Source organism: Caretta caretta, chromosome 14 (genome assembly GCF_965140235.1).
Source record: "Caretta caretta isolate rCarCar2 chromosome 14, rCarCar1.hap1, whole genome shotgun sequence".
Taxonomy (NCBI): Eukaryota; Metazoa; Chordata; order Testudines; family Cheloniidae; genus Caretta; species Caretta caretta.
In genome coordinates this window covers 16,400,913-16,415,343 of record NC_134219.1, presented here as the reverse complement: position 1 = coordinate 16,415,343, position 14,431 = coordinate 16,400,913, and the positions used below count along the sequence as shown (strand labels likewise).

The following is a 14,431-nucleotide window of genomic DNA, read 5'->3' as shown; positions in this document are numbered from 1 at the left end:
AAACTGTCTCCAAGCTGCTGCTCTGCGCTGAGCACTGGCTGCTCCACTGGGATCTCCCCTGTAGCTCCATGGCCAAGCAGCAGCCACGTTTGAGACAGGCTTGCAGGTGACCTCCCAGGGTGACAAGCGACCACAAGGGGCGAGGTGGGTTTGAATTCACACAGTCACGTACCAAGGGATTCTCGGGGCTGCGTCGTGCAGAAGGGGGTGTCCGGCTTGGACCATCTGACGAAGGGGGGCTACGGCTGAATACCTATTCTTAAAAAAACCCAAAGGAGAGAAAATGGGGGAGCGAAGCCTGAAGGTGGGAGGGAAGGAAAAGAGAAGTGGGGAGAAGGAGGGAAATGGGAGTAATCCGTGGACACCATTGGCGTGAGTTCATGGATTCTTCTCTGCTGCCCGTGGTGCTCCTTAGGGGAGGGTGTGTCTGGGCCAGAAGATAAACATCTCCCTGGCGGGGGGGGGGGTGGGGGCGGGGTGTGAGAAAGAAAAGGTGAGGCGGGGGGTTTGCAAGTGCGGGCAGAAGAGGTGATTGCCCATGTCAGTGGTGAGGTGGAGCCGCTGGCCGTGAGCGGCGTGCGGGGGCTAAACCTGAGTGGGCAGTGGGGCAGCCAATGCTGCTTGTGCCCTTGCTACGGCTGCACTGGGGATTGCGGCTCCACCTCCCATTGTAGCCAAAGGGGGCGTGTGTGGAGGGGCTGCATGTGCCCAGGAAGAAACTAAAGCCCTGGCAAAGCTGCTGCCCTGAGCATCACTGGAGGCTCGGCTTAAAGTTGAACGTGGCCAGGTTAGCATGGGAAATGTTCTGCTCCCACCAGGCCGGGAATGTGGGGGCGTCTAAGCAGGACAGTCCTGCAAAACCTGTGACTGTCAGGAGGTACGAACCTGTGACTTCTTAAAAGCAGAGTGGAGATGGGTTAAAGGTGGAACTGACACTTGATGGTGCCAGCTTTTTGTCTCTTCCAAACTTTTATTTTTCTCTTGCATCCTCCAAATTCCCAGCGCGCACAAGTCACTCATGCAGATCGCTAACGTGCTGGGCAAACAAAGGGAGTTCTGTAATGTTCTGTATCCTGTCCATCTTGTTCCTGACATCGGCTGGATTACGTGGAATTTACTGCTGCCTTTGCGGTTATTTTTCCAATGGCTTTATTAGAAGGAAGGGCAGGAATGTGGTCTAGTGATTAAAGCAGAGGAGAAGGAGTGAGACTTGGGTTCTGGGCTCAGTTCTGCTACTGACTCATTTGCGTGACTTTGGGCAAGTCATTTCTCCTTTTTTGCACCTCAGCTTTGCTCTGTTCATTGGGGGTGATATTTATCTACCACCCCGGGGCATGGAGAGGCTTTAGCCAATCAGCACTTGGCAGGTGCTTTGAGAGCTGAGGATGGAAGGTGCTAGAAAAGGCTCAGAAGGGTGGCTGCAGTTTGTCGATTGAGTCTGAGCGATGGCAGAGTTAATATTCATACATCTCGGGTTTTATAGAGCATAACTGATCGAGAGCCGTTGCGTCGGGGAAAAGGTGGGCACCTCCAACTTGGCCTCAGTTGCTCCCCCCAGAGGCTAAACTGCAAATTGCAACTCAAGAAAGTCGGAAGCTCTTTGCACAGTGCGGAGTTTGGCAGAAAACTGGGCTCTAAATGCCGTCCAACATCTTGAGTGTACTGCTTCTCTCCTGCCGGGTGCATTTGCCTATTCATCCGTTGATGCCCCCTGCGCTGCTGCCTTTTACATCTCTGGCTGGCCCAGCCCCTGGGATAACTTTCCTCCCAGCAGCACATACGCCCAGGCATGGAGGCAGAGCCATTCAGAATGAACAGAGGCTGAGCTTGCTCTTTGAATGCAAAAGGGGGTTTCATTGCAGTGAACAATGCCAGGGTTTATAGTACAGACTCCAGAGAGCACACACAATACCTGAGGAGGGGAAACAGACCAGACAAATCCAGTGAGTCAGTACTTTGCCCTTTCATCCCAAACAGTGCAACACGAGCTTTCTCCTGAGGACATTGGGATCTGATTTACACTGATGTACATCTGGAGTGACTCTGATGTTAATGGTGTTACTTCAGATTTACATTTGAGTCACCCTCCAATCGGAGCATTGGCCGTGGCACCTTTTATCTGTCTGTCTTAGAAACGTCCCTGGCCCCAGTCAGCGTAGCCTCTGAGCGCCTCTCGATCTTTAATGGATGTAGCCTCACAACACCATTGGGAGCTAGGGCAGGGCTGTTACCCTTGTTGTAACATGGGGATCTGAGGCATGGAGAGGCTACAAGAATTGCCCCAGGACACACACACAGTCTGTGGGGGAGCAGGGGGTTGAATTCAGAATTCTGGACCACTTTGCTATCCATCCATCTTCCTCTATTGTCCTCTGTACTTACCAGAACAGAAAGGCCAGGCCAGACTACAGCTTTCACTAATGAGGAGTCGCCCTTCCGTACCCCTAGGGCCTGAGCCTCCTTTCTACGGGGAGCCAAGCCCTTACCTCTGTCAGGTCACTCTTTGCTAAAGCTGCTGATCCGCTGGCCTGGGTCACCTACAAATTGCCCCCTATGACTTGGAAGACTCCAGCTGTTTGCTGTCCATGGGGCTTCCATACAGGGCCCTTGTGCCTTTGGATCCAGCCCGAAGCTCAGAAAAGCCTCGGATTTGAAGCTGACTCTCCCCCTCCCACCAAAGCTTCTTGCCCTCGCTTGCTGGGCAGCATCCGGCCTCGCACTGGCCGAGGCATGGGGGGGATGGGATGGAAGCGGATTCTTGTTGGCGGGTGGTTGGATTTATACAATCTCTGGCAGTAAGTCCCCCGTTGTTACACAGCACTGGGGACCACTTCATTCCCCTGGCAGCCTTTTAGTTGCTGGTGTCTGCTCTTCTTGGACATGGCTGGGGCTTGTTGTCCGGCCAGTGCCAGTCCTTGGATGCAGCTCACTGTGGCTCTGTCACGTAGTGGCTTTCCCAGGGGAAGGGGATGGAATCTCTGGTTTTTCCCTTGAGTGGTTACGCTGTGCTCCAGAGCCTTTCATGGGGGCATTTAAGGGGATTCTGGATCCAGGGTAAGTTCTGTCTCCTTCTGTGATTTGCCAGGTGCACAGAGGAAGTGAAGGCCCCTGGCGAGGAAGTCAGCAAAGCCAAGGTCCGCTACAATGTGGAGTTCACTTTTGACACTGACACGCGAGTGGCCATCACCATTTATTACCAGGCTACCGAAGAATTCCAGAACGGAGCAGCCAGGTGAGAAGAGTGCAGGAGGTCCAGGGGGAGGCATTTCCTCCATAAACTGGAGGGGCTGAGCAGTGGGGCTTTCCCCCGGCTCTTGACTAGTTCAGCTTCCCGTCGAGCCAGGCCTGAGCACAGCTCTCCCTCTGTTACTGCCCAGGATGGTGGTTGCTCCACAGGGAGTGAGAAGCCCAGTGCACCTGGACAGCTCTGCCCGAGGCAGTTCCCAGTACAGCTTGTTTGGTTTTGCTGCCGTTGAAGACTAGAGGTGGGCTCCCCACACTCCTCAGCCCCGGTGTCAAGGCCTGTCCCAGACCATGGCCTCCCCCAGGAGTCCTGGCCAGCCCGGGGCCCTCTGAGGCTTTATTTCCCTCCAGTGAGTTGAGTCCTAGACTGCCTGTGTCTCATTCCTGTCCCACTCCCCCAGCTCTTGTCACCTCCACCTCTGTGCGGAGGGCATGCGAGAGAAAGGAGCCTGGGCTCAGAGATGTTCCTTTGCCGGGCTTCCCCTGACACACAAGGCTGAGGTGTGCTAAGCAAGTGGCCCCTAGTAGGACGTTAGGCCTTGACGGAGTGTCCCCACCTTACCAAGGGGAGTGGCCACAGGTTGATCTCTCCCCATCCTGGATGGCTGGCGGGACATTAAAATGTGCCTGAAATACCTTTGACCCTCACAGGGCTGCCAGCCTTCAGCCACCCTGGATGGGGAGTGATGGGCCCAAACCCAGGTCTCTCACACAAGACCTGGGGGGAGGCGGCTCCTGTCTCTGCTCTTCGGGAGCGCTCCTCACTGGGGTGAGCTGACACACTGCGGAAGGGATAGCGAGAATGCCCAGCCCGGGCACTAACTCTGTTGCCCTCTGATTGGCAGCTACCTCCCCAAAGACACCAGCTTGCAGTCTGAGACGGTCCATTACAAACGAGGGGTGTGCCAGCAGTTCTGCGTCCCCTCCCACACCGTCGATCCTTCCGAATGGGCAGAAGAGGAGGTAAGCCAGCCCGGCAAGAAGCCACAAGACGGCGGTTTGTAAGCTGTTCTCAGTCAGCCACACTCGCTGAGATCTGGGCTGCCCCTGTGGGTAACTCCCAGCCGTTGGCAAATGCTCTGTGGTTTGGAACAACTCCTGGGCCGTGGCAGCAGCGTGCCCGCAGCTGAGTGGGACGTGGGCAGCAGTGGCATGTTGGGAACCAGCAAAAGGTTCATCACTACAGTAAAGGAGAGGAGGAGGCTGGAAAGCAAGTCACAAAAGCCTGAGGGACCAGTGCTGGTGATGAACCAGGGGCTGGAAATCACTGATCAATTGCATTGGTTTAAAATACACAAGCTAAAGCAGGGTCATGTGGAGCCCTTCAAAGCTGCTGAACCCTGGAGAGGTAAGGAGAGCGTTCTCCAAAGCTGTAGAGCTGTCTGGCTCCGCTCCATTAGAGTCTGAAACTGGGATCATGTGTCCTTAGTTTTCAGCATGGATATAATCTGGTTTTGTAGAGAGAGATGCATCGCCTCTTGAGCTGCAGAGGTATCAAAGCGCCTTGCAGCCATATAGTCCTCCTCCTGCTGCTCATGTGGCACCTCCGTTACCAGAGGTTTGCAATCCTGGTAGCCCATTCCGAACAATCCTCTGCTAATCTCTTTGCAGATGGATAGTCCTTTTCATCCACTCAGGACACGACATCGTCCATCCAAGGTCTTCTTTTTACTGCCTCAAATTCTTCTGCCATCGACTTTCCCTGCCAGTGCCCGCAAACACGCATTGCCTGCTGAATCTCTTAAAATGTGCCCTGCAAATCAAATGTTTCTTTTCATAAGATCTCTGGCTAGCGTTTCCTGAGTCCCAAGCATCTCCAGTACCTTCCGTTGGTTCCGCGGTCTATCTGTCATATTTTCAAAATTCTATAATACCAGGATTAGAAGGATTGTAGTTTCTTTCTTATCAATTGTTTGGATGTCCATGTTTCACAGCCATAATTTAATGCAGACCAAATGTAAGTTAAGAGTCAGAATTCAGTCTTCAGGTTTATGTCCCTTCTCATCTTACGTTTATTCTTCCAGAATGCCTCTTCCGCTCTTGCTATTCTGGTGCTGACTTCAGGATCCAATCTTCTATCTGCTGTAATGATGCTTCTTGAGTAGCAATAATTTCTCACTTGCTGTACAACTGTGTCGTTCACTGGCCTCATGCATGTTTTCTCAGGATCCTTGCACACGACCCTAGTTTTTTGTCGTGTCCACGTTCAACTCTAGATCATAACCTTTGTCATATTCGTATATAATTGCCACTAACTTCATCAAACTTTCTTCTGAATCAACCAACAGCAATGTGTCATCTGCATAGCAAATACTATTTACCTATTTTACGTCTTCTCTTTCTTAGATTAATTTAATCAAACACTCACGATAAATGTTGAGTAAAGTTGATATTCTACAACCTTGTCTCACTCCTCTCTTGATCTTTATTAGATTTTTCATCTTCATCTCCCATTATAATGGCTTTCTGATTCCCGTATCATTGTTTTATTACTTGGAGTTCATATCCGTCAATCCCTGCAAATCTTCATATGTTGAGCAATTTGTAGTGGTAGGTGCTGTCACATGCTTTTTGGAAGTCAATGAAATAAGTGTACGGGTTTCCCAATTTCAGCCAGTCTTTCTAATGTCCGCTTCAGGTCCCTAGTAGCATTTTCATGCTTTTTCCACATTTGAAGCCATTATTTCTTTCGCTTATTTCCTCATCAGTCTTTCCTTGTATTTGGCCTTGAACAATTCACAAAAGTATCTTAGAGGCATGAGACAGTAGGCTGACTGTTCTGTAGGCTTTACAATCCATAGCGGCGGCCTTTGGGGGGATTTGGATACACAGTGATGTTGTGACGACGTCTGGCAATTCTCCCGCCTGACACATTCCTCCTTACCTCTGACAGGGCTTTTAAGCCTGTGTCCCCAATGCTTTTTAACAAGTCAGCCAGTATTCCATCACAGCCTCGTGCTTTTCCACGTGGAAGTCTCTTTATTGCTGCCGTGATTTCTTCATCCATTATTGGCAGATAGTTGTAGTCAGATCTAATGGGGAAGAGGCTTGGGCCAAAATGCAGAGGTAATGGGCAAGGGTCAGCCAACAAGGTTTCAAGGAACCTGTGCCATGGAGGGGTGGGAAACAACCCACTCTTCATTGTAAGAAGAGTAACACAGAGTAAAAAAAACAGGGGACCTTTAACAATACATGGAACTGAAAAAGACACTGAAAATATTCCAAGCATCAGCAATTGTACGTACCCCATAAAGGAGAGAGCAGAATTAGCTGTGCTGGTGGAACCCTGTCTTTCTCACCCAAGAGAGGGGGTCGGTGCCTAGATGCTACAGTGATTGGTGCTATATGACTAAGAGAGGCTTTTTAACTCCTTTGCTTTTATGCACCAGAAAAGTGGCATGGTCTGGTACGGTCTGTTCACGGTCCTTGTTAGAATATGGTGGAGAGGGGGGAGTTTTGTTATGGGGTTGGCTGAACTGGTTTGCATGGTTAAGCAGTGACAGATTTGTAGTTGCATAGAGCTACTGAGTAAACTTTGGTGCTTTACAGGAAACTGAGGGTCATTCACATCCCGGGGCCTGGGAAGTACCAAGATGTAATTGCACCATAGCAGCCTGAGAGCTGGGAGGAACTGAGAGCAGTGAGGTGCTTATTTCTGTGCATCCTTTGCTTACACCTTCACTGCAGAGAAACTTCCCTGGGTACTTCTTAAGGATGTGTTCGCTGTAATGGATCAGATCCCTAGCAGGTGTAAATCGACATAGTGCCATTTGCATCACTGGGGTGGCTCCCGCAACTGGTGTCAATTGGTGTACCTCCAGTGAAGTCAATGGAGTTGCATTGATTTATACCAACTGAGAATCTGGCTCAATGACTCTTCCTGCAATATTAACACGTTTCCTTCTCTCTCTCCTTCTCTTTACAGCTGGGCTTTGACCTGGACCGAGAGGTGTATCCCATGGTGGTGCAGGCAGTCGTGGACGAGGGAGATGGTAGGAACAGACCCTCGGGCTTGCAGGGCTTTATTTCCCTAAGTCAGCAGTGAGGTGGATGAGCCTTAAGGCTCTGGTGCCCCACGCGATTTGCCCTGCAGATGGTGTCTGTGTTCTTACAATGCAACCTCCATTTGCACAGTGAAGTTTCAGCATCTGCTCTTGCACGTGTGTGTTGCTCCAGTCCCCTGTGCTGGTACAAGACAGCCCAGATGGCCTGATAAATGGATTTACTTTGCTCTTGCTGGAGAGAGAAAATAAAGGCTCATTATTGCTCCCTAGGCAGCAGTTTTTCAGCCTTATCCTCGAGGCTTTTGAGATGATCAGCTCTTTGGGGCATGTTATATGTTTGTACAGCACCTAGCACAATGGGCCTGGCCTGGCCAGGCTCTTTTAAATATCACTGAAATGTAAACATGAAATAACAACAAAAGGCCACATCAAGCTGGACATACACCCGGTGGTCTGGATGCTGCAGCACGGCACATCCTGCAGCCACTTCATTGAAACGGAAAAAGGGAGGGGTTTTTAATGAACGTAAATGACTGATCTTCCCTGGCCAGGAGCCCTCGAGTCTTTGAGGTCAATATTCAGTTCAGGGCTCAGGACCCCGCTGACTCTCTGTTCGAGGGAACAATGCACAGCTCACTGAAGTCCATGGAAAGCTTCCTTTTGGCACCAGTGGGCTTTGGATCAGGCCCTTGGGGAAGGAAAGCGAGTCCTGAGAACTCCATTGCAGGCCTGACCCTAGGTGGCCCTGAGTGTCCTCTGCTCTCATTGAAATCCAGGGCGCGCAACACTCTGCAGGATCAGGCCATGTATGGAGACAGCTGGGGGTGTTGTAGGCCCTCCCCTGACCCCGTCTTGCAGCATTTATGTGGCACTTGGGGCTGTCAGGGAATTCGTTCTGAATCCAAGGAAATGCATTTCCCCTGTGCTCCAGCTGGGACCCCCTTATCTTGCCCTATAAATATTTGTCCTCTGTTTTGATAAAGGTCACTCGAGAAGGCCGTTACACTTTCTCTAGCCCAGACAAGGACCCCGGGCAGGGCTCAGCTTTCCCCTGGGGAAGTGGATGGTTCCTGGTGTAACAGCAGCAGCTCTCATTGGGAGCACAGGCCAGGCCACCACCGGCTCAAACAGGCCAGGAACTCTGCCTGGGGGCTCTTGGTAGGAACCCCGCTCCTGTGGAAGATTTGTCTTGGGTGCCAAGTATCCAACATGAGCCTTTCCCGTTAGCCCACTGGAGTCTCTCCAGACTCTCAGGAATTGCCTGACGAACCCAGGCTTCCAGAGCTGCCTTGTTAGAAGCCCGGGGGAGTACCCTAGGTGCAATGGAAGATGGGTCCTTTCGTAACCCACACATTCCTGTTCCTTGTGAACCTTCCAGTTTGCAGCATGAAAAGATTTGGCCTCTCTCAGAGACCGTTCTTGCCCAGGGGCCAGTATGGTCTAGGGAGAGTCAGTATGGATTAAGGGACTGGGAGCCAGGGACTCCTGAAGTCTAATTCTTTCTCTGCCGCTGACCCGCTATGAGTCAGTCACTCAACTTCTTCATGCCTCCGTTTCCCCATCACAAAGTCGGGATACCATCCCCCAGGGGAGCTCTGAGGATTAGCCAGTTGAAGTCTGTACAGTGCTTTAAAATGTTACAGACCAGTTGTTCCTGTTTTGCCACCAGGTTTCTGGATGATCCTATGTCAGGGACGTGGGAAATAGGCTGGTTCTAATAAGGTCACAGAGCAAATTAATTGCAGTCAGTGAAGTTACCCCAAAGAGGAGTTTGGCCCCTGGCATTCCCAGTTCATTCCCCTTACATCCTTGTGCCTTGGCATTGCAGCTTTGCAACAGTGTCACGGTTCCATGGGGACGAGGCAGGCTATGCGGCAGTCGTCTCAGTCCCATCTGGGCCTTGGGTGTTACGCGCTAGCCCTGATCTGCCGGGCAAAGGTAGCACATTGCAGCTGATGCTTCGCATCCACAGAGCCATTTCCCTCCTGACAGAGTGAAAACCCTCCACATAACAGCTGTGCCGCCAACGAGTGGCTGGGGAGGGCGGCTAGGAGCCTAGCTCACACACATGCTAACCCATAGCAATGCTCCTGTCTGTAAGAGTTAGAGAGCAGAGACTGACCGGTTCGTCCTGCCTGACCTTGGGTTATGTTGGGGGAACGTGTCATCTTCCCTGTATCCAAACATGGCACCCTTCCCCCCTCTGCTTTTCCCATTGCAGTGCCCAGCAGGCATTGCCCCTGCCCCAGATCGGCTGAAAGCGGTGTTCTGTATCCCACTCCTGCAATGGGCGCTGGGGCAGTGACCCGGATTCCCAGCTGCAGGGCATCCCTTTGACCTCTCAGCCCTGCCCCTTTTGTGTCTTGCAGAGCACCTCGGCCACTGCCACGTACTGCTGGCAACGTTTGAGAAGGTGAGTGTTGAGTCTTCGTCAGGTCCATGTACTGTACAGTCTGGCTTTCCTGTCCGGTGGAGTGGGCCTGTTTAACCCCTTTCCTCCCAGCGTGGATGGGACAGCAGCACACACAGGACAAACTGCCACACGTGGAACTCAAAAGGCAGGCACCTAACTCTGGGTTTAAGCCCCAGGGCAAAAAACGATCTAACTTTTGAGGTGTCGAGCCCAATATCCAGGCTGCTTATTTATTATTTGCCTGAATATTGATTTGAGACCTTAACTTTAGACACTCAAGTTGGAAAGTTTCGGTCACAATGCCTGATTGATTGAAACTGCACTGGAGGGGCCTTTGTGTTGCATATTCCTGTGGTACTTTTCTAACTTTACTATAGTTTAATAAACTGGTGTTTGTCTACATGGAGAAAGAGCAACCTTGAGATAAGACCAGCTGGTTAATGGAGAATCTGTTGGACCGATACATGGTTAGGCTTGGCCGAATTCAGGTTTTATTTTTTTTAATCATTTTAACAGATAATATTGACGTTTATTTTTAAGCATTTATTTCAGGTTTTATCAATATAAATTCACACCGTTGTGCAAAATTAGGGGGTTTAAACATTTTTATATATTTATCCAAATTTTCACGACTGTGGGAAGTTATCGGGGCGGGGGTGGGGCAGACGATGGGGTGGCTCAGACAATAGTTATTTAATTACAGTGGACGTTGAGATTCAAAGAGTTAAAGCTTTACAACCATTAAAACACAAATGGTCAGCATCACACCTCCAAGTAGCCTTCAATCAACCTCTAAGAAGTTCTTAAGCAGCATTTTTCTTACTTTGCTTCTCTGTACATTTCCAGTATTATCAATGGCAACATTTTTTCATCAGTTTGCATGTGCGGTGAAATAACTGGCAACAATCTAACCCCGCCAAGCCTAGTTACATGTGTCACGATATACAGCATGTGATAAATACACCACAGCTCCCTTCCCTCCCTCTAGCGTCTATGGTTGCTTTGGATTAACTTGGAGTACAATTTCCTTGTTTCCAGCATGCAGATGGTAGCTTTTGTGTGAAGCCCCTCAAGCAGAAACAAGTGGTGAGTGTATGTGGGGTTGGGGCTGGTTAGCACTGGCCTGCTCCTGGGCGCTGAGGGGTAGTTGTTCCTTGCTGGTGGGCTGGCCTGGACGGGAGCTTGACTCCAGGACGGATTGCGGGCCTGTTAGGATCACTAGTGCGATGAGACGCCCCCTTCGCAGTGGGGGGTGGCATGCACAGAGACAGCCTGCAGCCAGCGTAGGGCTCTGGGGGTAGGGAAGGGGTCCCTCCTCATGTGGTGGGGAATGGGAAGGCTTAGAAAGAGGCCGTCCCAAGGAGAGTATCTGAAATGAGCTGGCATGGCGGCACCAGCGTAACTCCGCGTTGCTCGTGTGCCTTCCCCGTCTCGGTGGTTTGCAGGTGGATGGAGTTAGCTACCTCCTTCAGGAGATCTACGGGATCGAGAACAAATACAACACGCAGGACTCCAAGGTAAGGGTGTGTCCCCCAGGGGGCGTGGGGGTGCAGGTCCTGGGAAAGCGGGGATGCCCTCCTTAGTCGCCGTTCTCTGTGGAGCACATCTTTCTTGTGCTGATTCTCTTTGAAAACCCCCGTTTCTCTCCTCTTCCCCTTTAACTTAACCCAGTGACTGTTCAGCGCTCTCAGGAGTTGGGGGTTTATAAAACAGTGCGTTGGCCTTGGCCCAGCACTGCTATTGCTCCACGATGGTACACTTCAGCTAGCCCTGCTGCTCCAGTCTTCGGTTCCCCACGCAGCATGGCCAGTGCCCGCGGCAATCTCAGGCTTATCCCATCTTCGCAGCGCTCCAGACTCCGTCACCCTCCTCTTGCTCTGGTCCAATCCTGGACCCACCTTAATGCCTTTTCCACCCAATAAGCACTAGGGTGAGATCTCCAAACTCGTGTTCAATAAAGATTTGAACCAAGGCCCTTGGAAGTAAAAAGCCCAAGTACTGACCCTCTTTTCCATGGGCCTTCCTGTTCAATTGTCTCTCCACATAGGGCTGCAGGGACCCTATGCAGTGAATCCCTGCCTGTCAAGGGCCCAAGCTGCTATGGAGCTGGTGCAATGCTGGATTGGTGGGAGCTGCACAGGGAAGCCCCAGGCATAGCTCCTCGGGGCTCCCTGCATGTTTGGCAGCTGTGGGTTAAGGGACTGGGGTGGGCCAGTTGATCCACCACTCTGCAGATCTGTGAGCCATTCACCCCTGCAGAACAGGTGCAGCCAGGGCTGCGGCAGGCTCCCATTGCAATAGCAGCCACTCCAAGGGCCAGGCTTTCTCCCACTGCAGAGCCCTACTGTGCCAAGCCCAGCTGGAGAGGCTCATTCTCTCTCTTCCTGCCCAGGTGGCTGAGGACGAGGTGAGCGATAACAGCGCAGAGTGCGTGGTCTGCCTCTCGGATGTGCGGGACACTCTGATTCTACCCTGCCGCCATCTTTGCCTCTGTAACACTTGTGCGGACACCCTGCGTTATCAAGCCAACAACTGCCCCATCTGCAGGCTGCGTAAGGCTCTTTTCGTATCCCATGGTGGAAGGGGACTGATTCCTATGGGGGAGAATTGACGGAGGGAGCACTGTCCCGAGTTGTTTTACTCTTTAGCTTGGGAAGATCTATCTTGCACATTCTACACATTGAGTTCAAGCAAGACAAAACTCTTAGCTTCACCCAAACTGCTCATATGATGACTCTGTACATGGAGTTAAGATTGGCTGGCACTGGCCTTTTCCTAGGGAATGAGAGCAGTTGCTTCTAACTAGTGAATAAGAGCTGGCTGGCCTGGAATAAGGGCATGAATCTAGGAAGGATTGCGAGTCTATTAGAATCACTAGTGCATTGACAGACATCGTCATCTGCCTGGTGTTAGAGGTAGCTCCATGGGAAACCCTTTTCTATCATTTTTACAGCACGGTTCCTAATTTCATTTCAAGAAATTTTGCACCTGCATTGTTTGTGCGTTTGTTTGTTGTTTTTTTTTTTTCAAAATTTTGTGAAATGAGCTTTTGGCATTGATAAAAAAAAAAAATACCCAAATTCAACATTTTTGTGGGTGCAAATTCTGAGGCAAAAATCTTTGTCTGACTGAAACTTCCAAGTTCAGAATTTTGAAAATGTTAGTGGCTCCTGCTTGAAAATAGACCCATCCTGAGTAATGAACAAGTTGTTTTTTTCCCCACCGAAAAGAGCTGTGTTTTTAAGGTAGAAAAACCTGAAATTTTGCAGCTTTTACACAAAGTGTGTGAAATGTCAACAAAATGCAAAACCTCCAATCCTGACCAAATGCAAAAACCTCCAATTCCATCCAGATAGTTTTGTATGGCCTTGACTAGCGTGGAATAGAAGAAATAAAACCGCTCCTCTGAAAACAAGCGGCATTCTCCGGGGAGTTTGCGTCTCCCGCTTGTTATATTAGAAATGAACTTTCTGTATCCTTCCCTCCCTTCCCCACACTGTTCAGCATTCCGAGCCTTGCTCCAGATCCGAGCAATGAGGAAAAAACTTGGCCCTCTCTCTCCAACCAGCTTCAGCCCAATCATCGCCTCCCAAACGTCCGATTCTGAGGAGCACTCGGTGAGTATTGACCAGAGAAGCCAACCATCAGCCCTCGCGTGCGTAGTCCTGACCTGCTGTTATTCCCGATGGTGTATAGTCACTGGGATGCAAAACAGTTCCCAGGCTTCTAAACAAAGGATAACCCAGGAAGGGGAATTCCTTCCGCTTTCAAGCCTGATCTTGTGGGAGTGACAAACTCCCACAAATCCAGGAACAAGGTGCATTGGCAGAGCTGTACAGGGTAGGGAATCCGGGGCTGGACTAGTCAGGGACATTGTAGCTCAGGATCAAGGTGCATTGGCAAAGCTGAGGTGGGGCGCAGGGCTAGCGTAGCGGGGGGCTGAGGGGTGTGGTAGAAGCTTGCACAGCCCTTGCCTGCTCTATGCCTCCCTCCAAGCCATGGTCTCAGGCCCTTGCGTTCCTGGCCATCAAGTTTCATATCTATAGGCTGCCACTTTGGAATGAATTGCCCTGCCCGGAGCAGAGGGGGAAGTTGTGTTGTGAAACATGGGCTGTTGAATGCTCATTCCCAGGCCTGTCTCTGCTCCCTGTAGTCTTCTGAGAACATCCCTCCTGGCTATGAGGTAGTGTCTCTGCTGGAAGCTCTCAATGGGCCCCTCACTCCGTCCCCGGCTGCACTTCCACTGCATGGGCTTGGGGACAGCCACGGGGCAGGGATGCTGCCATCGTATGGCAGTGACGGCCACCTGCCTCCCATCAGGACGCTCTCTCCCCTCGACCGCTTGTCGGACTGTGGCAGCCAAGGGCTCAAACTCAAGAAGAGCCTGTCAAAGTAAGTCACTCGCCGCCTTTCCCTTCTGCACGTTACCGGCGGGGGAGAGGGGCTCTGGCCTAAGCTTCCTCGTAGGGTCCAGCCCCTAGCTTCCAAAATGCTGGAGGACAGAGTGGGGATGGCAGGATCAGGCCCACAGCCAGTAAAGCCATGTGCTTGTGACCCAGCTCCCATTGATGCCAATGGGAATCCTTGCATGGACTTTAGCGGGCTCTGCATCAGGCCCTGTGACCTCACCCTGGTGGGTCCTGTCTGCCCTGTGCTTCTTCCCTAATGGTGTGGTCCTGCTTAGCATGCTGGAGGAGAAACATCCTCTTCCCCACCCCCTCAGTGCTGCCTCAGGTGCCTATTGCATCCTGATTCTCCAGGGGACCGTTGG

At 51.3% G+C, this 14,431-nt stretch overlaps 1 protein-coding gene across 4 annotated transcripts in view; it reads left to right on the top strand.

Moving 5' to 3' along the window:
* The window catches only part of RNF157 (ring finger protein 157), a 77,419-nt gene that overhangs the window by 41,158 nt on the left and 21,830 nt on the right, over positions 1-14,431 (top strand). For all 4 annotated transcript variants that reach the window (XM_048817504.2, XM_048817505.2, XM_048817506.2 and 1 more), the window contains exons 4-12: positions 3,086-3,232; positions 4,089-4,206; positions 7,169-7,235; positions 9,617-9,660; positions 10,699-10,746; positions 11,106-11,177; positions 12,053-12,212; positions 13,165-13,277; positions 13,814-14,052. In XM_048817504.2, the coding sequence (XP_048673461.2) occupies positions 3,086-3,232; positions 4,089-4,206; positions 7,169-7,235; positions 9,617-9,660; positions 10,699-10,746; positions 11,106-11,177; positions 12,053-12,212; positions 13,165-13,277; positions 13,814-14,052 (1,008 nt within the window). The remainder of the gene's footprint in view (positions 1-3,085; positions 3,233-4,088; positions 4,207-7,168; positions 7,236-9,616; positions 9,661-10,698; positions 10,747-11,105; positions 11,178-12,052; positions 12,213-13,164; positions 13,278-13,813; positions 14,053-14,431) is intronic.